General features: G+C 45.6%; 1 protein-coding gene across 1 annotated transcript; it reads left to right on the forward strand.

Annotated features, from left to right (window-relative positions):
* The first annotated feature begins 2,791 nt into the window (after nucleotides 1-2,791).
* On the forward strand, nucleotides 2,792-24,978 carry PM20D1 (peptidase M20 domain containing 1). Its single transcript, XM_003822935.4, has 13 exons — nucleotides 2,792-3,190; nucleotides 5,123-5,209; nucleotides 7,519-7,751; nucleotides 8,179-8,265; nucleotides 8,859-8,989; nucleotides 9,290-9,409; nucleotides 10,341-10,416; nucleotides 10,877-10,938; nucleotides 11,203-11,281; nucleotides 12,769-12,840; nucleotides 20,304-20,472; nucleotides 22,624-22,723; nucleotides 24,260-24,978. Exons 1-13 carry the CDS (start codon nucleotides 3,022-3,024, stop codon nucleotides 24,381-24,383), a joined length of 1,509 nt encoding a protein of 502 aa, XP_003822983.4. The 5' UTR covers nucleotides 2,792-3,021; the 3' UTR covers nucleotides 24,384-24,978.
* The last annotated feature ends 205 nt before the right edge of the window (nucleotides 24,979-25,183 follow it).

The raw sequence follows: 25,183 nt of genomic DNA on the forward strand, positions 1-25,183 counted from the left end.
GGTTCAGCCTGTCATCTCAGCACTTTGTGAGACCAAGGCAGGAGGATCATTTGAGGCCAGGAGTTCAAGACCAGTCTGGGCAACATAGAGAGACACTGTCTCTATAAAAAAACTTCTAAAAATTAGCTGAAGGTGTTGGTGTGCACTTGCAGTCTTAGCTACTCAGAAGGCTGAGGCAAGAGGATTCTTTGAGCTCAGGAGTTGGAGGCTGCAGTGAGCTATACTTGTGCCACTGAACTCCAGCCTGGGTGACAGAGTAAGACCCTATGAAAAATAAATAAATAAATAAAGCTTAAACTCTTAACAAACTAAGGAGTACAAAATAATACCACAAGGAGATATTTTCCAGGCACTAAATGGGCAAAATGAAGATATTGGAAATGCCAATGCCAAGAGCTAGTGAGAAAGTGAAGCAACAGGAACTTATATACTATGCACTACCTTGCTGATTAGTATAAATTGTTCCAATCACTTTGGAAAATAATTCAGCCTTCTCTTGTAAAATAGAACATAAAGTACAACACAGCATTTTCACTCCTAGATATATATTCCAGAGAATCTCTTTTACCTGTGGCCCAGAAGACATGTACAATAATGTCAATAGACTGTAGCAAGATATAACAGCATGCATAAATCCCACAAACAGTGTTGGGTAAAAAGAGCAAATTGCAGAAGACTACACACAACATGATGTCATTTTTATAAGATATACACACACACACTATACATATATGTATATCATACATATGTTGTAGAACTATTTAAAACACACAACATGGTCATACAATTACCTTGGGCAGGGAGTTGGAAAATAAAGGCAATAGAACACATGCACCTTCAATGCTATTGATAATTTTCCATGATTGGCTAGATCTGGGAACAGTGTGGGAATTAGACAGATTGCAAGAATTGGAGCAGTGACAGGAGAAAAAATGCAGTTTGACCAGTTAGGTCTAAACTCCAAATCACGGGTGTTCATGTTATTATTTACTTTACATACACGTTGTACGTACTCTTAATTATCAAATATTATGTGATAAGATAATTTAAAGAATATTTAAGGACCAGGAAGTGTTTATGACATAATGCTAAAGGAAAAAAAGCAGAACATAGAACTTTGGATGCAGTATATGCATCTGTTTCATTTTAAAACAGGGACATCCTTCATTTGTGGGTATTTGTGTGCAGAGAAAAAAGATTGGATAACATCAAAATATTATGAGTGAACGTCTCTGGATATCGGGATAGCATGTGATTTTTTTCTTTATACTTTTCTTAATGTTCCAAATATTTCACAAGGGCAAAAATATACATGAATTTTACAATCATAAAAATTGTGCTGGGTGTGGTGGCTCGTTCCTGTAATACTAGCACTTTGGGAGGCTTAAATGGGAGGGTTGCTTGAGTCCAGGAGTTCAAGAGCAGCCTGGACAAAATAGTGAAACCCTATCTCTACAAAAATAATAATAATTTTAAAAAATAATAAATACATAAAATAAAGTCTCTTTTAAAAAAATTTTAAAGTTAGGTAGAAATTAAGCTACTTTTTACTAAAAATTATGTCAATGTTCATGTTTAAATTTCAACTCTATTTTTAACATTCTAAATCTTAAACTAGGTGGTGAATCCAGAAATGTTCATTATGTTATTTTTTATATCTTTATAATATGTGAAGTATTTCATGATACTGTTTTAAAGTTGCTATTAAAAAGTAACTAGGCAGGGTGTGGTGGCTCACGCCTGTAATCCCAGCACTTTGGGAGGTCGAGGTGGGCAGATCACCTGAGGTCGGGAGTTCGAGACCAGCCTGACCAACATGGAGAAACCCCATCTCTACTAAAAATACAAAATTAGCCAGGCGTGGTGGTGCATGCCTGTAATCCCAGCTACTCGGGAGGCTGAGGCCAGAGAATTGCTTGAAACTGGGAGGTGGAGGTTGCGGTGAGCCGAGATCGCCCCATTGCACTCCAGCCTGGGCACCGAGAGAGAAAAAAAAAGAAGAGAAAAGAAAAGTAACTACATGGCTGAAGTTTTTTTTTAAGCAAATCTTAAATGAAATGCAAACACCAGGACTGTGAATCTGTAGCTTTGGTCACAGGTAGCAATATGGCCTTACTGGTTGTATAGCACTTACTGGATTTTTCTTGAGAATTCTAACATTTGAGAGTGATGCCAGATAAAATTGCATCAAGAAATCTGAAAGGAACGATTTCTTCTGGCTTCAAGAAATCTAATTTTATATTTCTGTGACATAAGACAGGTCTTCTTTTTTCCAGAATGATCCTCTACTCTGAATAACCATAAAATTTCACTTGTGGAATACATCAAAATTATTTATACATCAAAATTCTCTTAAATATTTTATAGTAATCTTTCTAAAAATCCTTCAGTCTTACTGTACTTGTCTAGAGTTGCAAAAATGTAGTGTTAACATTAATATTAAAAGCACTTTCAAGGAAATTTCTAAACAGGAGCCAACTCTCTGAGCTGGTATTTCAAAGCAGTATCTATAAACAGAGCAATTTGTTCCAATTTCAGATGAAATCAAGCTGGGAACCTAGAGAGCTCCCCAGCCCCAGGATCTAGGGAATTGTAGTCAGGTCCTAAGCTTCGGAAAAAACGAGCAGCAGAGTATGGTCTGATAAGCTTCATGCATTTTATTTTGCTTTTCCTCCTTTATTTGATTTGTTGTCATACAGGAAAGGATTTATGGGTGAGAGATCAAGTGCGGACCAGACATGACTCTAGCCTGGAGCCCGACCTCACCTCTGCTCTGCAGGATCTGCTGGCCTCAGCACGAAAAACCACAACCCTCGAAAGGCCTTAAGGGTCCTGGGCGGGGTCATTCTGTCAATTGGTTGTTCCGCTGTCCTAGCGAAGCGATGATTGGTCAGATCTGGATATGGGGTGTGGCTAAGGCTGTTTGTCGGAATAAGAGCAGAGCTAGGGCCAAGAAACGCTAGTCTGGGCGTTTAGGTCAGAACTACCCCGGTAGCCTGACAGCAGGAGCTCGAGAGAAGCATGGCTCAGCGGTGCGTTTGCGTGCTGGCCCTGGTGGCTATGCTGCTCCTAGTTTTCCCCACCGTCTCCAGATCGATGGGCCTGAGGAGCGGGGAGCATCAAAGGGCGTCGCGAATCCCTTCTCAGTTCAGCAAAGAGGAACGCGTCGCGATGAAAGAGGCGCTGAAAGGTGAACCCGGGTCCCCTTCACCCACCTATGCTCAGATGTGGGTCCCTCCCTCCCCAGGTCAACCCGTGACTCCCCGCTTCCGCCGCAAAGCATCCGCTACTGCAGCTGGAGCCCCGACACGCACCCCAGCCCGGCCCCAACACCCTTCCTAGCACATCGTGCCCCTGTCTGGGGACGCCACACTTCCCCCATACCTGGCTCCTGGAACTCTGGTGTGCCCTGCCTAACCTGGAAGCTCCAACTTCACCCCTCTTGGCATGACCACCGTCCATTCTTTCCCCTGCTTGCCTCGAGTATTACACCAGCTTTCATTTGTACATCAATTTTAACCTTTGAAAGTTTGCATGCCTGATAAATTACTGCAGTGTCGTAAAATAAGACAAATGATATTAGTCTTATCTACAAAGGAGAGAAATTGAGGCTTAGGTCAGCTAAATGATCTTCCCCAGGGCCCCACAGCAAAGAGTGGGCAGTGGGTGACAGCATCTAGTGCCTGTCGGACTCGCTGGGATCAGATGGCTCTAAAGAAAGGGAGTGGAGTGTTCCCGGGGTGTGGGATGTTCCTAATTCTCAATCGTAATTGAAGAACATGTCTCCTCTAGATCTCTAATCCAGACCAAAAATTCATCCCTGTTCTGAATCTGCATTTTCCAGGAAACAGGAAAGTTTCTGTTGAGTGCTAGATCCTATGGGATGAAATCCTTCTTTACCATTCAGCTTAGCTCCAGTCTTTTCCCTTTCATTAAGTAATGGATTAAGAGAGACTGCCTGCATAAACATATAGAAGCAGATGCAGGGACCAAAAGCTAACCCCAATAGTTGGATATAGATTGTTCATATGCTAGAGTGACAAGCCTGGGAGGCAGAGCAGGGCTTTCCCAAAGCATAAATAATTCTCTAAAAGGCATTAGACAGCCACTCACAGTCTGCACAGAAGAGAACAAAAGCTACATAAGCTAGAATAGGGACCTCATAGCAACACAGCTTAGAACTCTGAGCAGGGGACAGAACACCTGAGATCAGATCCTTGGGTCTGCCCTTGAGTAGGCACTTGAATCTTTCTGAACCTCGGCTTCCCCATCTATCTGGTGGGCTATGCTATTGTAGGGTTAATCCTTAGCAAAACTGATGAAGTTTGTCTTTCAGAGACACCTCCTGCCTCAGGTGAATTTGTTTGCACTGTGTTCTTGGAGCGCAGTCTAATTCAATATTCTCATGATTCATGCTTTCCCTCCCAGTGGTTTTGTCTTTGACCATGGAACTCTTTAAAACTGTAAAGCCTTAAAGACTCAAAGGGATGAGCCCAGTGAAGGTTCAGGAACTGAGACAACTGAGTAAGGAGGATGAGATTATTTTAGGACTGAGGAGTTTGTTTGGGGGCTTCTAAATCCACCCCTTCCCAGGCATTATATACCCAAAAAGCTGGTCTTGGTTGACAGACTAGTGAGACTCTGCATGAGGAATAAGCCTTTACATACAAAAACACACAAGCCTTATTGATGTAGGGACCCAGGACAGTGGGTGCCTTGAGAATGATGAAGCTTGGATTCATCAAAGCAATTGGTGATTTCAGAGGTAGTGAGGCCTTAGGAAGCAATTTATAGTAGCTTCCCTTCAAGACCAGGGTCCAAAAATCCACTTCCCTCCAATCTTAGACTGTATTTGCCTTTAAGAACCATATCAGCCTAAACAAACCCAGAAGACATAGGTTTAAATCTATAGTCTGCCTGTTGCTTAGACAGCTCACCTAACCTCTCCAAGCATTTTCCCTCATCTTCGAATTAGAGGAAACAATAGCACCTACCTCACATTAGTGTTTTGCCCTCTGCAATATGATAATGAATGCAAAAGAACTTTTTGTGCACAGAGGACTGTAGAAAAAAACAATGACTAATTCATTTTCAATCTTTCATCTCTATTTGACTCTGACAGGTGCCATCCAGATTCCAACAGTGACTTTTAGCTCTGAGAAGTCCAATACCACAGCCCTGGCTGAGTTCGGAAAATACATTCATAAAGGTCAGCTGCAAATCAGGGGCAAGGGGTGGGTGGTAGAAATAGCAATGGAGACACAGTTCTTTTACAAAGTGATAAAGAAGTTTATTTTGCGACTGATCAGAGGACAATCTAATTCCCATGGGCAGAGTAGAGACTGTAGATTTGCTCTTGGAAACTAAGCCACCATATGTAGGGCAAAGATTGAGAGTTCATCCAGCCATTGCGTTAGAGTATAAACTCTCTCAAACTTTGCCCTACGTATGTGTCATTCAATAAATGTTAAATCATCAAAAAGTAGAACTAGGATTTTCTTCTACTTGTGCAACTGCCCAGAACTATGTTCCATGCTCCTCCCACCCCTACCTCCTTACACACCCAAACACACCGGTACATATACACTCCACGTACTCAGGCCTACCCCAGATTCATTACTAACACATTTCTAGGCCTCTAGGCAGTCAACAACTTTGAGCTATAACATCAGTCTTTTTCCCTCATCCCTACCACCCATTGAGTACAGAGCTGAGGAAGGATGGGTCAGAGGATAAAAGGATTCTTGGAACTCCTCCCTCCCCTTATGAAAATCTCATGGAGAGTGATGAGATTACCTTCCTAAATCTAATTAAAAACAACCCCTCCAAAGTTGTCAGAGGTGGGAGAAGGTGGCCTAGGAGGAGCAAGCAGCCCCCTCTCTAACACCCTGGGACAAATGGCTCTGGGATTAGCCATGCATGGTGGCGAGCACCTGCAATTCTAGTTACAGGAGGCTGAGGTGGGAGGATTGCTGGATTCCAGGAATTCAAGGCTGCAGTAAGCTATGAATGTGCCACTGTGCTCGAGCATAAGTGAGAGAGCAAGACCTTGTCTCTGAAAAAAAAAAAAAAAAAGAAAGGAAGGAAGGAAAAACCAAAAATGAGTGGCTCAGGGATTAATGCCCAGTAGCCAAGCTGAGGCCAGGCTGAAAAGGCTGGAAGTCTTTACTAAATAGGAGACAAACATAGGAAAAGAAATGTACAGTGACAGTAAACTAGATAAGCTAAGTGACAAGATAAAACCATATTCTTCTTCAGTTTTCGGGTATCCACAGAAGTATATGTGAATTCTTCCAAAAAGCCCAGAGACAGATAAAATTTATTTCTCCTATGTAGCTAAGGTCACTTGAATAATTGACCCTAGGAACATCTACACTTGCATGCAGAAGTACGACCTTGTGCTAAACAGAATAATCTTTATGTTCACATAACACATACACTAGATGTGTGGCTTTTTAAAAAGAAAAATGTCTCTGAACTTTTTAATATAATATTTAAATATAATTTGGTTAATGAGGCCTACTAATTTAATATAATAATTTAATATAATTTGGTTAATGAGGCCTCCTATGGTCAAAATTTAATGCATCCCTCATCTGCATAGCCCTTTAACACGTACTTGTGATAGCATGTTATAGGTCTGACCAAGCCTGAGCTTGAGATATTGACCATCTTAATAGTGAGTCTTTTTTTTTTTGAGTTGGAGTCTTGCTGTGTCAGCCAGGCTAGAGTGCAGTGGTGTGATCTCGGCTCACTGCAACCTCCACCTCCTGAGTTCAAGCAGTTCTCCTGCCTCAGCCTCCCAAGTTGCTGGGATTACAAGCAAGTGCCACCACGCCCGGCTGTTTTTTGTATTTTTAGTAGAGACGGGGTTTCACCATGTGGGCCAGGATGGTTTCGAACACCTGACCTCAAGTGATCTGCCCGCCTCGGCCTCCCAAAGTGCTGGGTTACAGGCATGAGCCACCACGCCCGGCCGAGTCTTTTTTTTTTGAGATGGAGTTTTGCTCTTGTCACCCACACTGGAGTGCAATGGCGCAACCTCAGCTCACTGCAAACTCTGCCTCCCAGGTTCAAGTGATTCTCCTGTCTCAGCCTCCTGAGTAGCAGGGATTACAGGCATGAGCCACCACACCTGACTGATTTTTGTATTTTTAGTAGAGACGGGGTTTCGCCATGTTGGCCAGGCCAATCTGGAACTCCTGACCTCAGGTGATCCACCTGCCTCGGCCTCCCAAAGTGCTGGGATTACAGGCATGAGCCCCCACGCCTGGCCTTAATGGTGGCTCTTGATTTGCATTTATTACATAGTAATAGCACATTGAAATATGGGGACGACCAATTTCAAAGATTGTCCAGGTAGATCAGGAATCAGACTAGCTTTGTCCTAGAAGGCTTCCTAAAGGAGGATGCATGTTTAAAAAATAAATAAATAAAGGAACAGGAAGCACAACATGGTAGGAAAACCTAAGGAAACTGTTAACCCTGGTTCTCTCTTCCTGCCCTTTTTGCTTCTAGTCTTTCCTACAGTGGTCAGCACCAGCTTTATCCAGCATGAAGTTGTGGAAGAGTATAGCCACCTGTTCACTATCCAAGGCTCGGACCCCAGCTTGCAGCCCTACTTGCTGATGGCTCACTTTGATGTGGTGCCTGCCCCTGAAGAAGGCTGGGAGGTGCCCCCATTCTCTGGGTTGGAGCGTGATGGCGTCATCTATGGTCGGGGCACACTAGACGACAAGAACTCTGTGATGGTCTGAGATGCAATGTTCTCTCTGCCTTGGGGCCCTAAAGATCAATTCAGGATGGGGGTGCTTGGCTGACCCTGGGAGGCGGGAAATAATGGTAAAAAGAATCTTGGCTCCAGGAGACCTGGGTTCCAGCCATCAGTTTGTCACTTCCCTTCTCTGGGCCTTGATTTCTCAGCTGTAAATGGGATTGAATGGTCCCCAGGGACCCTTTCAGTCCTGACACTGATATGTTTATGCTCTTCTGCAGGTGGTAAACGTTCTGTTTCTCCACATCAGTTCCCCTGTACCATTTGAATCTGTTCTCTTTCAAGAGAATCTATCACATCCTCATCCCACCAGCCCTGATAACGGCAACTGAATGTCTCTGATACCCTGGTACTCCCACCTAAATAACGTCTTTTTCCTCTTCCATTGTGCTTCTGAACCCCAGGCATTACTGCAGGCCTTGGAGCTCCTGCTGATCAGGAAGTACATCCCCCAAAGATCTTTCTTCATTTCTCTGGGCCATGATGAGGAGGTAGAGCCTCCTCACCTTATACCTATCTGTGTCCTCTGTTGAGGGTAGGGGAGTGGGTGCTTAACCCTAGTCCAGTTTGCCCACAGCAGAAAGGTCTCCATGATACGGTAGTTTGCCAACTTCTCCATGTGTCTGTATGCCAGGACTATCTAAGGACCTTGACCAAAATTCAGATTCCTGGGCCCTGTGCCCTAGATCTGAATTTTTAACAAACTCCTTCATAATATCTGAGGCAAGCAGTGGGTCCATCACCTATACCCTGAGAAACATACGTGTGATGGAAAAAGAACTGAAAAGGGAGAGTGATGACTGCGTTTTATTTCCAATGATGCTACTTACTTAGACCCTGGGCAAGTCACTTCACTCTTTTGGCTCCAGTTTCTTCATTTGTGAAATAAGGGAGGGTGAGCCCTGCCAGCTCTGACATTCCAGAATTCTGTAAGGCAGGATTCTCTAGGGCCCTGGCTCCCAGGAAGGAGACTAGGTAGAAAGGTTCTGGAGCCCCTAGCTAGGCTGAATGGGTCCCCATTAGCTATGTCTGGAGGTCTGTCTCTGGCTGAGAAGGACTATAGCTCTATGTTCCATGTCTGCAGTCGTCAGGGACAGGGGCTCAGAGGATCTCAGCCCTGCTACAGTCAAGGGGCGTCCAGCTAGCCTTCATTGTGGACGAGGGGGGCTTCATCTTGGATGATTTCATTCCTAACTTCAAGAAGCCCATCGCCTTGTGAGTAAAGCATCCCACCCCACACCTTGGAGGGAATTCTCACCCCATTTGAGATGACCCCAGCCTGGTATCTGTGAGCCATGCTGAGACAACTCTTTGTGTACACCTCTCGCATTAATCGCCCCAATCTTTAACCTCTCCCAGGCTTCCCCTTCCATTCTTCCTCCAGTATAAAATTTTTAAAGCAGCATGAAGCTACCTCCTTGCCCACTAGACTATTGCACAGATGGACCTATGGGCCTATGGGAGAATTCAGAGAGGCAAGAAGTCAGGAGAGTGGTTTCTGATCCTCTTCTACAGGATTGCAGTCTCAGAGAAGGGTTCCATGAACCTCATGCTGCAAGTAAACATGACTTCAGGCCACTCTTCAGCTCCTCCAAAGGAGACGAGCATTGGCATCCTTGCAGCTGCTGTCAGCCGGTAAGCAACTCCTGGCCCTTTTCCCATGCCAGACTTGAGATGGAAGCCCTGGCACTTTCCCACTTTAAATTTGAGGAGGCTAAGCTTCCTGCCCTAAAGTTGGGCTGGGAAACTATGCTATAAAAAATTGACACTAGAGGAAGAACAGAAGGGGAAGCCCAGGACAGACTAAAGATCCAGGTGATTAATACAACAGGTGTAAATAAAGAGTTATCTCAGCATGGCTCACAGATACCAGGCTGGGGTCATCTCAAATGGAGTGAGAATTCCTTCCAAGGTGGGGGTTGGGGGAGCCACAGGAGAGACAGAGCCACCAGTATCCTGCAAGGGCTGGAGTCAGAAGAGGATCTATCAGTATATCCATATGGAAAGCAAGGACCTACAGGCAGAAGCTAGGTCAGGCAGCAGCTAGGTCAGGCAGCTAGAGTAGTCCACAGTCCAGACATTTAGAATCACAAATTGGCAATGACTGGTAGAGCTGCCGAAATTCTCCACCTGTCCTGGCAGGAGGACAAAAATAAATAAGAGTTGCTGGCTATGAATGAGGACAGCAGAATCTGTAACAGCAGAGCTTACTCCTGGCTGGGTTTTCTTAGCAAAGTGGGAAGGAGCGCTATATTCATTCAAATTGTCAGGAGACTGACAATTCTGCTGTAGTATGGGATGGGCTATGAGAGTGGACACACAGGATTCTAGAGAACAGCAGAGGGAGGAAAGAAGGACCCTAATGCAGACTTGGTAGACAGGGAAAGCTCCTGGGGGTGTTTTGAGATCTTCAGAATGTTGAGTTGGTGGAGGTGGGAGGGAGGTGAATGAGAGACCTCTTGGCCAGGAGCATTGAAACTTCCTCCTATCTCCCTTCTTCTCCTCTTCAAGCCACTGATCTTTGGCTGGGGTTCGCTAAGTCTTGAGGACTCTGTTTCTCTTCCAGATTGGAGCAGACACCAATGCCTATCATATTTGGAAGCGGGACATTGGTGACGGTATTGCAGCAACTGGTAAATGAGGTATGGGAAGAAGTATCACATACTCCTAATCAGCTAGGAACAAAAGACGGACAGAAAAGTAACCTTTAGAGTAAGAAAAGGACCCTAGTACTGTCCAGCACTCTGCCTATTCTCACCTATTCCCAGCCAGTGGCTGAGCCAAGACACAGGGATCTGGCTTGTTCTCTACGGCTGTTAGTGTGTTTCTGAGACCCTAAGACCTAATCTACCCTTTGGGAGCTGGTTCCCACTTATCCTTGAGGTTGCTAAGCAATTGTTCTAACCAATCAGATAAGCCCAGCCAGACAGTAATTGCCTCCCTATTCCTGATCCTCTAGCAGGGATTGAGCTAACTGAATTTAGCAGCACTCCTGACTGCTAAGGGCCCCTGAGGCAGCTCTAAAGTAGAGAGAGACTCAGGTCTCAGAGACCCAGGCTAAACTAGAGGTGACCCTGTGGTGCTGACCTTGTTCTTTCCCAGTTTCCCTTCCCTGTCAATATAATCCTGAGCAACCCATGGCTATTTGAACCACTTATAAGCAGGTAAAGTATTATCTTTCCTTTTTTCACATCCCTCACCTCAAACCTACCCACCCCCCAGGCCCCTCTCCTTGGCTTAACTGGGCCTGACTAATCATCCCTCAGCCACCAGATACTGCATCTCTAAGTGTGTATATTTAAGACATCTCTAAGACGTCTCTCTCAGTCTTAAAGATCCCCAAGGTTCAGGAAAGTGGGTAATGTTTCTGCCCTTTCCTTCACCCCATTGGTTCTTTCTAACATCTGACCTTGGTCCTTTTGTTTTAGGTTTATGGAGAGAAATCCCTTAACCAATGCAATAATCAGGACCACCACGGCACTCACCATATTCAAAGCAGGGGTCAAGGTAACATCCCTGGTTCCTCCCCATATAGCTTTTCCCTACCGCCCTCCACTCCTCCCTTCCTTGAATCTATCTACTGGCTATTCCTTCCTTCTGTGTGTGTCAGCTGGATCCAAGCCTAGCCACGCAAAGACATAGGCCTTTCTGAAATCTTGAAGGGAGTTAGACCATTCTTGTAACTGCCAGTACCACCAGCACAACTTCAGGGGGCACCATTCACCTAGAGTACAATGTGACCTTGAAGCACTCTAGTAATCGGGTATATAAGTGAATGATGCCTCTGAATTAATTCCTGGCATAACTCACTGGACTGTCCAGTGTGTCAGCTGTAGTGTTCATCAGAATAATAGCACTGTGTCCTGACATTTGAATGGTGTTTTCATCTCCCCAGGATACTTTGTTACTCCATCTGAGCCTTCTAAGAGTCCTATGAGTATTGCCCCAATACCCAGTTGAGAAAACAGAGGCACAAAGAGGTTGCAACAGCTAATTTGCAACAGCCCAGTTCTGTCCCTGACCACTTAGTGCTTTTTTGCACCATACGAGTTCAAAGAAAGATATGCACTTGGGGAGTCTCCCGGCCTCCAAGGAACAATCCCTCCATAGCCTAACTCTTTTCTCCAGTTAGTCCTGGATTCCTCCTGGTCAGGCAAAAAAGTCAGATTTTACAGCTGGACCTGGGAAACCACCAATCCCTGCTAGAAGGTCGGGAATGGGGAGGCAATTACTGCCTGACTGGCTTATCTGATTGGTTAGAACAATTGCTCAGCAGCCTCAAGGATAAGAGGGAACCAGCTCCCAAAGGTTATGTTAGGTCTTAGGGTCTCAGAAACATACTAACAGCCCTAGAGAACAAGCCAGATCCCTCTGTCTTGGCTCAGTCACTGGCTGGGAATAGGTGAGAATAGGCAGAGCACTGGCCAGCACTAGGGTCCTTTTCTTACTCTGAAGGTTACTTTTCTGTCACTCTTTTGTTCCTGCCTGACCAGGAATATGTGAGGAGTATGTGTTCTTCTCATCCCCCTCAAGGATCAAACCTGATGTAAGCCCCGTGCTATGCCATGATGGGGGTCAACAGAGGCTCTGGCTGCCCCATCGTGAGTAAGCACTAATGTTAACAGCTGCAGAAATGTCCTGGGTGTGCTGGGAAAGAAAGTGCACACAGAAGGCTTCTAATAGCACAGCATGGGGCCAAAACAGAGATATCTGGGTGATCAGAGAAAGCAGCCTTGCTCTGAACATCTCTGTGACCCCCTGCAGCATCAAGAAGCAGGAAGGTCTGGCTTAAAGCAGAGACACCCCTTCAGCTCTGAATATAACATGTCATTTAGTTCAGAGAAGACAAGAGGCAGACTAGAAAAGCTAAGCCTTGGGTCCTTAAGTCAAATCAGCCAACTCTGCCTGAGCTGAGGAAATTAGCATTTCCTGGGCAGGCAGATGTAGAAGATTTGAGGTTGACTCAAGCCAGGGTTTTGTGCTTCTCTCTCTAGTTCAATGTCATCCCCCCGGTGGCCCAGGCCACAGTCAACTTCCGGATTCACCCTGGACAGACAGTCCAAGAGGTATGTACCATATGTTCCAGACAACAACTCATGCAGCATCAGGGAGATGTGGCCCTCAGGGCCCGGGTTTAACTACAGTCCTAGGGCTGGTCCAGTGTCCCATTTATTCAACCAACATTTTTCAAAGACAACCTATGCACCAGATACTTCATTAGGATTGGAGATCCTGGGTTTGGGTAAACATGGGGTCTGAAATGGAAGATGAGTATGAATAAATGATAGCAATACCTGTAGTAACAAACATTATATATAACATTATATATATGTAGTAGTGTAGTAGGCTTGCTGTGTATTTGGCACCTTTCTTCCTTTCTTTTTTTTTTTTTTTGAGTCAGAGTCTTGCTCTGTCGCCCAGGCTGGAGTGCAGTGGCGCGATCTTGGCTCACTACAACCTCCGCCTCCCGGGTTCAAGCGATTCTCCTGCCTCAGACTCCCAAGTAGCTGGGACTATAGGCACGTGCCACTATGCCCGGCTAATTTTTAGTATTTTTAGTATTTTGTATTTTTTGTACTTTGTATTTTTGTAATTTTTTGTATTTTGTATTTTTAGTAGAGACGGGGTTTCACCGTGTTAGCCAGAGTGGTCTTGATCTCCTGACCTTGTGAGCCACTCACCTCGGCCTTCCAAAGGGTTGGGATTACAGACATGAGCCACCACACCCAGCCATATTTGGCACCTTTCTAAGGTATACCCATACATTTTAATCCTCACAACTACCCACACTAAATCTGCATTTAACTGGTGAAAATTGAGGTACAGAGTACCAGAGCAATCAAACAGCATACCCAAGATTATATATCTAGCAGTCTAGTTCCAGAGTTTGTGCTTTTAGCCACAACCCTAAACTATGATTATAAAAATTAGAGGTGAACAAATTGCCATAGGACCACTGCAAAGAAAGAAATTCATGCTACTTCTTAGGGTCAAAAAAGTCTTTTCTGACTACTAAAATGTTGAACTGGGCCTTAGAGGAAAAACAGAACTTGGCTAGAAGTAAGACATTCATTGTGGCTTAACGAATAGAATAAATTGGGGACAAGTAATAGGAGATGAAAACTGATAGGAAATGGAGTTGTAGTTTAGGGATCTAGGCCTTGTATGCTATGCTGAGGAGTTTGGGCCCTAATCTGTGAAATCTGTGACAGGAGAGAACTTTTAGAGGTCTTCAACCAAATACTCAGATTTGCTTTTAGAGAGGTCATGCTAGCAGCATTGCAGAGGGAGTGCTGGAAGAGAAGGAGACAGAGAGCTATTTCAGCATCTTAGGTAGTGCATGTGAAGGTCTGGACTGAGGCCATGCTCATGGGGTGGAGAAGAGAGCAACCACCAGAGGTGGGAGAGAGGTGGGTTCAATAGGATGTGGTATGTATATGGGTATGGAGCGAGAGAAAAGCAGGATGGCTCCAAGGTTTTTAACCTGCGTAGTTGACCAAGTAGTTAATGCCTTTGACTAAGATTGGGAATTCAGAAATTAAAACAAGTTCAAGAATATCATAATTTGGAAGTTTGAGAAGCTTATAACATATGAAATAGGCAATTATAAATACCTCAGGTCTGGAGAGAGATATGAACTAGAGATATAGGCTGGAGTGTCATTAACATCATGGGAACCTCTAGATTCAATAAAAAGCCCATGGGAAGAAGGTGCAGAGAGCTAGGAGAGAAAAGAGTTGAGGCCAGAGCCTTGCAATGGTCTGCTACAAACATCAATTTAAAAATGAATGTATAATTGCAAACCACGATGAGTGCTATAATGAAGAGGAACCTGGTGCTTGTTAGAGAATATAACAAGGAACCAGACCCCATCTGGGAATCAGGCAGGGCTTCCTAAGGCAGTAATGTTTAAGCTGAAAGCTGAAGGGTGAGTAGAAGTTACACAGAATGTCTGACATCCACAGTAAATGCCAGCTTATTTAAACATCAGGCTGAGCTAAAAGGAATTCAAAAGGTAAACCCGATGCTTCAAAAAAAAAAAAAGATCCAAAAAGACAACCCAGTGACTATCAGATGAGTAATACATTCCAGAATATACCAGGGTTAGGGGCAGTTCTGTGGCACAGATCATCAAGGGTCAGTGGCACTTGGACTTCTATGGTCCTTTCTCCTAAGTTCTTCCCCAGAGAGGACTTTAATTGTCCTCATGCAAGGAGAGAGGCACACTCCTCATTGTAGAGCGGGGAGAAGGTTGACATCCTGCCCAGAGCCACCCAGCATTGAGGGGGTTGGGGGAGTGGGGGGTAGTTAGGACCAATGTGAGCCCTGGGTTCTCCTGCCTTTCATCAGGTGCCAACCTTTGTCCTCTCCCTGGGGTCTCATGGGGCCAGGAAATCACTGAATTCCCCTCATTGAGCTTCTTTCCACTAGTTTTTTTCCAGCCTCATTCCAACTCCATGCCCTTTCCAAGGGCTGTTTTCCACCCAGCTGGGGCTTTCATCTCCCCAGGTCCTGGCACTCTTCCCTCCTCTCTACTCCCTTGCCACAGTGACCTTCCTTCCGGTCTCTCTGATGAAACCCCTGGAATCCCTAGGTCCATCCTGCCCACGTGCCGCAGTGAGGAATGGAAAGCCTCCATATTCAGAAAGCTTGTGGGCGCATTTGTCCTGATTACTCCTCTCCCTCCAGCCCCAGTTCCATGCGTCAGGAACACTCCCTGCTGCACTCCCTGTGCACAGAGCCTCAGGCTGGATCCAGCAGGAACACAGGCCGCCCCCAGAGTTCTCTTGCTCCATATTCAACTTCAGTTGTAGATAGGTCTCCAGCACCTATCTGTGAGGAACAGAACCTTCAGAAATCCAAGAGGCTGCCATGTGGAAAGGAAGGTGTGTCCTGAATGGGCTTGAAGGAGTAGAGAGAAGGCCAGTGGGAGATGTTTGAGGGAGTCTCCACTTGAGGGAGAGTTTTGGAATGTGCTATCTTGGACAATGATTGTGCTCCTCATCACTAAAAGGGCTCAATAAGAGTGTTGTAGAGAAGATTCTTTCCTTTCTTCCTTCATTTATTCATTCAAGTGTCTATTGGTAGCTACTGTGGACTAGACATTCTTCTAAGCATTTGGGAGAATGGTGAACAAGACAGACAAGATTCCCATTCTAATGGTGCTTACGTTCTAGTGAAGAGACAGCAGTAAGCAAGGAAATTTTTTTTAAGTGGTAAATACAAAGAAAGTAATAGGATGCTGTGTCACAGAGTAATTGTGGGGCAGAAGTACAACAGTGAGGTCCTTTAAATGTGTTGGTCACTGAAGCCAAGCCCTCTCTGAGGAGGAGCAAAGACCTGGCAATAGCATCCAGGCAGCAAGAGCACAAAGTGGGGAGCAGTACAGATGCCCTCTAATTTTGACAGGTAAGATTCTGCTAAGTGTTTATGATGCGTCTAGTACTATATTACATCCTGTGGAGTATATTCATTGTCAAAAAAAGGAGAGGCAGGGCCAGGCATAGTGGCTCATACCTATAATCCCAGTGCTTTGGGAGGCTGAGGCCAGAGGATTGCTTGAGGCCAGGAGTTCAAGACCAGCCTGGACAACACAGTGAGACCCTATCTCTACAAATAAAAATAAATATTAAGCAGGCACACTCCTATACTCCCAGCTACTCACAGGAGGCTGAGGCAGGAGGATCTCTTGATCCCAGAAGTTGGAAGTTACAGTGAGCTATGATCACACCACTGCACTCCAGCCTGGGTGACAGAGCAAGACACTGTCTCAAAAAAGAAGGAGAGGGATTAGATATTATGGGACACCATATCTGAGTTATAAGCAAGATATTTATAACTGAACTACTTAAAAATGGAATGGCATACAGCATGCAGTGACAAGCTTTCTGCCACTGGAAATATTGCAGCAGATGGGATGACAACCTGTTGTGAGTTTTCTGATGAGCAGCCTTACAGCAGGACAGAAGCTGGACTTGCTAACTCTAAAGACCTTACCTGTTTTTAAGTATCCATTGTCCTTGCCTTCAATAGCTGTACCGTTCACTTAGAGGAAAATATCTCTACACATAAAACAGAGAACAACATAAGGTTGTGGGAATGCACTGCAAGAACTACAGGAGATCTGGGCCCAGTGCAGTGGCTCACGCCTGTAATCCCAGCACTTTGGGAGGCCAAGCTGGGCAGATCACAAGGTCAGGAGTTCAAGACCAGGCTGACCAACATGGTGAAACCCCGTCTCCACTAAAAATACAAAAATTAGCCGGGCATGGTGGTGGGCACCTGTAATCCCAGCTACTCAGGAGGCTGAGGCAGGAGAATCACTCGAACCCAGGAGGCAGAGGTTGCAGTGAGCCAAGATCACACCATTGCACTCCAGTCTGGGTGACAGAGCGAGACTCCGTCTCAAAAAAAAAAGAACAGGAGATCAGAGAAATGAGAGATTCGTGTGCTCTAAAGTCACCTTTGAGGTCTCTCACCATTGACAAGTCTCTCCTCCTAGTTCCATTCTTGTACCTCCGATTCTTGCCCAAGGTGGTCCCTCTATTCTAAATAAGCAAATAACAGCTAGCATTTTTTGAGTGCTTACCATGTGCCAGGCACTGCCCTACGCACATTACACCTTTTTTTTTTTTTTTTTTTTTGAGTCGGAGTCTTGCTCTGTCGCCCAGGCTGGAGTGCAGTGGCACGATCTTGGCTCACTGCAAGCTCCGCCTCCCGGGTTCATGCCATTCTCCTGCCTCAGCCTCCCGAGCAGCCAGGACTCCAGGCACCCACCACCACGCCCAGCTAATTTTTTGTATTTTTAGTAGAGACGGGGTTTCACTGTGTTAGCCAGGATGGTCTCGATCTCCTGACCTCAGCACATTACACATATTAACTCCAGTAATGGTCACCACCACTTATGAGGTAGGTGCTACCATCATCTACATGTTAACAGATAGGCAGGCTGAGGCACAGAGAGGTTAAGAAGCTTGTCCAAGGTCATACAACTGTGAGTGACTGAGGCACAAAGTTGGTTGTCACATCTCAATTTTTGTGCCTGCCCTTCTCCATGCTCAGACGATCTGTTACCTTGTCTCTGTCAGTTTCATATCCTTCCTTGAAACTTGGGCTAAACATTCATACCACTAAGGAGTCCATCTCAGATGAACACCTCCTCTCAGGTTATACTCCACACCACCTCTAACTGTACGTACTTAGGAAGCAGTAAAGCATTATTCCTGTAAAGTCAGACAGATACCCGACCTGACAATACTGACTGTATAACCCATGGCAAGTTATTTAATGAATCAACGCCTATTCTTATTTTTATTGGTTCACATCTTTTAAATTTTATGTATCCAAGATTTATTGCATGACTTTTATGTGCTTGCTACTGGAAATGCAGAAATGAGATAGACACAGTCCCTGCCCTTGAGTCAGACACAGTCCCTGCCTGGCCCAGCAGCTAGTGGGAAACCTGAGCTCCTGCAGCCTCTTACTGAAGGGATCCATTCTGCATGCCTTCTTCGATTTCTGGAGGGACTTCTAAGGAATTTGGGGCAGTGGGCACAGTCCCAACCCACCTCATGGAGGCTGACTTCAGAAACTTGCCAATGGGCTGAGAATATGTCAAGACCGTGCATTAATTCTTGTATTAGGATATTTGTATTATAAGTGCTAGAGTGAAAATATGCTCTGAGAAGTGAGAATACACTTTGATGACCCCTTTGCCCATCCAATAGCAGGATATTTGTTTTGATTCAAATGGTGGTTTCTAAGCCAGAAGTGGGAACCTTCACTTCCTCTCCAGACTCAACTCCTAACATTCTTCTGGCATAAAAGAGGTACTCTTGGGGCCGGGCACAGTGGCTCACGCCTGTAATCCTAGCACTTTGGGAGGGCAAGGCAGACAGATCACCTGAGGTCAAGAGTTTCAAGACTAGCCTAGCCAACATGGCAAAACCCCGTCTCTACTAAAAATACAAAAATTAGCCACACATGGTGGTGCATGCCTGTAGTCCCAGCTACTTGGGAGGCTAAGGCAGGAGAATTGCTTGAATCCAGGAGGCAGAGATCGCAGTGAGCCGAGATGGTGCCACTGCACTCCAGCCTGGGCGACACAGCGAGATTCTGTCTCAAAAAAAAAAAAAAAGGTACTCTTGGCCAGGCATGATGGCTCACACCTGTAATCCCAACAGTTTGGGAGGCCAAGGCGGGCAGATCACTTGAGGTCAGGAGTTTGAGACCAGCCTGACCAACATGGTGAAACCCAGTCTCTACTAAAAATACAAAAATTAGTCAGGCATAGTGGTGCATGCCTGTAATCCCAGCTACTCGGGAGGCTGAGGCAGGAGAATTGCTTGAACCTGGGAGGCAGAGGTTGCAGTAAGCCGAGATCGCACCACTGCACTCCAGCCTGGGCGACAGAGTGAGATTCTGTCTCAAAAAAAAAAAAAAGAGGTACTCTTAAGATAATGTCCCCCATTCAGGTGATCTGCAGCTATGGGACAACCCTGCCTTTCTAGAGCAGAGGCAGTTTTAAAGCAACTACTGAACAAATGGGTTGGGACTAGTGCTGGAGCTTTGGAGAGCAAGGGTCCCTCTAAGCCAGTCTCCTGGTCCATTCCCACGTGGCTCTATGTGACCTAATCCTCAGGGTCTGGTCTACTTCCTGACTGCAGCCAGGAATTTTTCTGGATTCACTCTAGTCGTTTCAGACAGAATTTTCTAGGAGTTTCCTTAGGTTCTTTCCCAAGGAAACGAAGCAAAGAGAGAAAACTTGAATACAAGTATCATAACTTCTGACTTTTTGTCTGTGTTGAGCTCATCTTCCTGGCTCCAGTGCAGCTGGTTACAAACAGGAAGCAGGAATGCCCAGAGAGGGGGAAAAAAGTGTGTGACCCTTTTATTACCTGTCTGAGGTTCTCCGAGGCTGAAGCCAGGTCATCACATCTATTCCCCAGCCTCGAGATGATTGACATTCTGCTGTGTCTTCGACACTTTCATCCAGCCTGTGGCTCACCACCCAAGGGGAAAGATACATAACTTCCTGATTTTCCAATTCCCATCCAACTTTCCATCGAAGGGATATCTCACCAATGCCCTTGGAAGGAGATTCCATGTTCCTGGCTGAAATGGTGCTTTTCGTAAGAATAGCTATAGGCTTTCAAGAGAGCCCAGGCATTGCTCTGTAGTGACCCAGTAGTCAATTTTCCAGCCAGGCCATCCCCTTGCCACTTCGTTGGTTTGATTGCTCATGTAAATTTGTTCCAATTCAAGATCTGATTCATGACTGTAAGACAAGTCTCCCAAAACATTTAACCTAAATCTATCATGCTGTAGGTTGCTTTCCAGGAAGACCCAGCTCTTACATCACCTATAGCCAGTCAGCTGAAATTGAAGTCCCAGTGCTTAAAAAAAAATAAGTCCTGTCTGTAAACCCTCAGGCTCTGCCTTGCTGGAAAGAAATCAGGATATTTAAGCTCATATTGTACATGTATAGAAATCAATAAGAAATCGAACCCCCTTTGTTTCTACCCTGGAGGTCCTAGAACTCACGAAGAACATTGTGGCTGATAACAGAGTCCAGTTCCATGTGTTGAGTGCCTTTGACCCCCTCCCCGTCAGCCCTTCTGATGACAAGGCCTTGGGCTACCAGCTGCTCCGCCAGACCGTACAGTCCGTCTTCCCGGAAGTCAATATTACTGCCCCAGGTAATGACTTCATCAGCTGTGGCTGGAGGGAGGAGGGGGCTGGAACTGTTTCCTATCCAATGTCTACTTCCCCACCCCCACCCTAGATGTTCAGCCTGTAAACAGCTGGCTGCTCCCCCTCCTGATGAGACTAGAACTGTATTTTCCCTTCAGAGTGGAAGTGAGAACGCAAACAGGAAAGGAACAGAAACAATAAATTAGGTCAGTCAAGCCTGGGTCCTTGCTTAACCTAGGCCAGCCACTCTGGCATAGAGGGGAGAATTGCTTTAGACTACTCCCTCCTCTCTAGGAGCCATAGAAGGGGCCAAGATCTTCCCAGAGTCTGGTTCTGATCCATTCTAGGATAACAGCTCAGCAGCAGAGCTCAGAATCCTCAGCTCAGAAAAGCCTCCCAGCCCATACCATTTGCCTTAACCTAATTTATGTTTCCCAGCCCAGACCAATCCCAGCAGCACCCCTCTGTTCCCCTTCTGCAGCCTTCTAGCACCCCATCCAAATCTGTGCTTTGCAGACAGTGGTTCTCCAATCTAAGAGTGGAATAGGTCTCCCCAGTGAACTATTAAAATGCAGATTACCTGGACCCACTACAAAGATTTGGGTTAACCAAATCTGGAAGGGACCCTGGAATTTGCCTTTTTCACAAATACCCCCAGGAGATTCTGACACAAGGTGATGACTAACTATAGTTTGAGAATCTCTGGTCAATGGTTATTGCTCTAATATTAAGACATTGCTCAGCCGGGCACAGTGGCTCACGCCTGTAATCCCAGCACTTTGGGAGGCAGAGGCGGGTGGATCACGAGGTCAGGAGTTCAAGACCAGCCTGACCAATATGGTGAAACCTCGTCTCTACTAAAAATACAAAAATTAGCTGGGCGTGGTAGCTCACGCCTGTAGTCCCAGCTACTCAGGAGGATGAGGCAGGAGAATCGCTTGAACCCAGGAGGCAGAGGTTGCAGTGAGCCGAGACAGCCCCACTGCAGTCCAGCCTGGGTGACAGAGCAAGACTCTGTCAAAAAAAAAAAAAAGGAGAGAGACGTTGCTCAATAATAATGATATTGCTCAATTATTAATGCTCTAATATTAAGGCCTGTGTCTAGTTTTCTTTTCTCTTGGTTTAATCAGAGATTCCTCCAAACATCCAGGAACCCAGCCCTCACAATCCCAGATTCTCCTCTCTTGGCCCTCAAAGGCTACCTACTCTATTCTCTTTCTTCTGGAGCACTTACTGTAATCCACCAATGGGGCCAGGCTTTTGCAGAAAAAAGATAGGCAGCAATCAACCACAAAGCAAGGAACTTGAAGGGCCTGGATGTCCATTTGAAACCAGGAGTGGAAGATGGAACAAAACACAAATTACCATCTCAAATCACCGCACACACTTGAATTGATCCTCCAGGGTGTCTTTTCCCAAAGAACACACCTATGGGCACAAGTCCCAGTCTCTGCTAGGTGACCTGCTACCACCTTCAGGAGAGTGGGAAACTGGAAAGAGAGTATCCTGGCACTTTCCAGACCTAAGGTTTGACTCTAGGAAGACTTCAGAGGATGAGAATAACAGGAAATTTTGTTCCAATTCAAGAGGGTGATATTTTATAGTAGTAAAGTTCTCCCAGAGGGTATTTATTTCTGACCTAGAGTGATACAGAATAAAGGTCAGGTGATAAAGAAGTGCTATCTAGATTCTGGTTTCTTAAATAGCAAATGGCCATGGCCTTGGGTATGAAATGAAGATACTGGCCACCCTGGGCGTCACGGGGAACAGCAAACAGCCATGGCCTTGGGTATGAAATGAAGATACTGGCCACCCTGGGCGTCATGGGGAATAGCAAATGGCCATGGCCTTGGGTATGAAATGAAGATATTGGCCTCCCTGGTCGTCATGGGGAGAGGACACTTCCAAGGGCATTGGTGAGACATCCCTTGAATGGTCCATCCAAGGGATGTCTCACCAATGCCCTTGGAAGGAGATTCCATGTTCCTGGCTGAAATGGTGCTTTTTGTAAGGATAGCTATACGCTTTCAGGAGAGCCCAGGCATTGCTCTGTAGTGATCCAGTAGTCCTGATTTTCCAGCCAGGCCACACCCCAGCCACTTCGCTGGTTTGATTGCTCATGTAAAGCCCCTTTCCTGTTGATCTTCCCTCTCTAGTTACTTCTATTGGCAACACAGACAGCCGATTCTTTACAAACCTCACCACTGGCATCTACAGGTTCTACCCCATCTACATACAGCCTGAAGACTTCAAACGGTGAGTGGAACAGGTTTGAGCAGCAAGTGGGAGAAAAGAAATACACTTGATGTGTCCTTTTCCTACCCCATGCTCCTGGCAGTCCACAGAATCAGGGGGAAAGCCAGGATTTGGCAAAATGAAATGGAGACATTGTAGAACCTAACCCATCTACTGTCCTTATTGCCAGAGTCTCATTGTCACCCCCTAGAATTTATGGAAATTGGCCCCTCTTTTACAAAGATGGAGATAATTGGGTGATTGGGGAGAACCTGGTGGAATCGGTACCCTTGGGTGCTAATCCCAGCTCTTCCTCTCTTTGGGAGAGGGCTTATCCTCTGGACCCCGTTTTCTCCACTTACAAAATGGGGAGACTCTTCAGCATTTTCTGAAATGCAGACACATATGAGGTCAAAGGTGGATGCGTGTTTTGACTTCTCAGAAGAAAGCACTATGGAAATCCAAGATGTGAGCACCAATTTTAACTGCTCTGTGTGAATTACTATTTTTGTGGGTTCTTCAGCACATTTTCAATCCTGGGGTTTGGGAGGATGATTTCCATTTACCTCTCTGCTACTTATCACGTCCAGACTTGATTTCCCCATCCTAAATCCTCTGGAGACAGAGTGAAAATATTTGAAAAGGAGCTTAAGAACAGCTTTCATGTTTTTGTTTTTTAAATGGGAGATGGGTAGGTACTCTGTTTCCTTTCATCTTTGAGATTACATATGTAGTTTGGTTGTTGTTTGTTTTGTTTTGCTCTGTTTTGTTTCACTGTGGGGAGGCAGGTTGGTGGATGTGAGGTCTGATAGTAAAGTTTCTAGGTGCCACAGAAAACTGGGTAGGCACCCTGGGCAGTTGCCTTCCCTACCCTCTCTTAGCCCTAGTAAGTGGGAGAGTAGGAGACTGGCTTAGAGACAGTCTAGCTAGGCATTCTGTCCTAAGAGAAAGACAACTGGAAAGATAGTTCTTGGCCAAGTGTGGTGACTCACACCTATAATCCCAATACTTTGGGAGGCTGAGGCAGGAGGCTCACTTGAGCCCAGAAGTTTGAGACCAGCCTGGGCAACATAATGAGACTCCATCTCTTCAAAAAAAAATTTCAAAATAAAAAAATTAGCCACACACCTGGGGTCCCAGCAACTCAGGAGCTGAGGTGGGAGGATCACTGAAACCCAGAAGGTTGAGGCTGCAGTGAGCTGTGATTGTACCACTACAGTCTAGCCTGGGCTACAGAGTGAGAACCTATCTCAAGAAAAAAGATAATTCTCCCAGAGGACAAATTATTGAATGGATTTCAGAGCAGGAGATTATTTTGGATTCCCCAGGAGTTTATTCCGCACTGTTCTTTGTCATGAGCATAGATGGATCCCTGAGAAACGACCAATGTGCATCTGAAATCTCAGATGGCCCCTCCCTTGCCCCTCTCTTTCCTAGCCCTGGAGGGCCAGTAGTTTCCGGGTTGGTGAGGGAAGTAAGGGAAGTGCTCTGTGATAACACTTGTGCTGTGGCACTTGGCCCTCCCCTCCTTCCCTAAATGCACCTTACTTTCCTCAGCATCCATGGAGTCAACGAGAAAATCTCAGTCCAAGCCTATGAGACCCAAGTGAAATTCATCTTTGAGTTGATTCAGAATGCTGACACAGACCAGGAGCCAGTTTCTCACCTGCACAAACTGTGAGGTCAAGGGGCCTGCTGGGTTAGGCATGCCCGACCCCGGGACAGGACTAACCCAAGGGGGAAAGCTAGTGTTGATGAAACTTTTGATCAAAACCACATTGTAAAACACTGCCCACCTGTCTTGCTCACTCTTAAACTCTCCCAAGAACAAGGCCGGGGTAAGGTAAAGTCAGCAGAAATCTGGCTTCTCCCTTCCTCCCGACATCTGCATCCCTTGATCCACTGGCATTTGCTGCCCTCTTGTCCCTTATCTGTCTTATGCTGGTTATTTCACTGCTTCACCTTCCAGGCTTGACTTAACAAATGTAGATTTGAGAAATCTCAACCAGTTGTTACCTGATAGGAGTCTTTAATTTAGGGCACTCTTGCTGGGATGCTTTCTCCAGAGCTTATATATTTCTTCTTACTAGAACTTTCTTCCCCCTTTTATTCCCCTCTCTTCTTGGACTCATGAGCTGTCTCTTCATCTCTCCTCTCTCTCCTGCATCTCTCCCCTTACTCTCCAATTTATTCTACTTCTGGACCTGGACTTACCCAAACTGTGATACTACCATAATTGTCACCATAATCAGTCAAATAAAGTGATCTGTGCATCACCAGCTGGTCACTGAGAGGTGAAACTGAGGCAGGGACTTTGGAGGAACCCCAAACCTCCTGGTTCTGGAGGCCAGAGACTGGAAAAGAAAGCCTCTGTCCTTGGGCTCCTCCCAAGGGCTCCCTGGGCTTTGTTCCCTCCCTGCCCTGTTCCTGACACCTGCTGCTACTGTCTCACCACAGGAGGCACTAATCTGTGGAAACATT

This window comes from Pan paniscus, chromosome 1, assembly GCF_029289425.2.
Source record: "Pan paniscus chromosome 1, NHGRI_mPanPan1-v2.0_pri, whole genome shotgun sequence".
Taxonomy (NCBI): domain Eukaryota; kingdom Metazoa; phylum Chordata; class Mammalia; order Primates; family Hominidae; genus Pan; species Pan paniscus.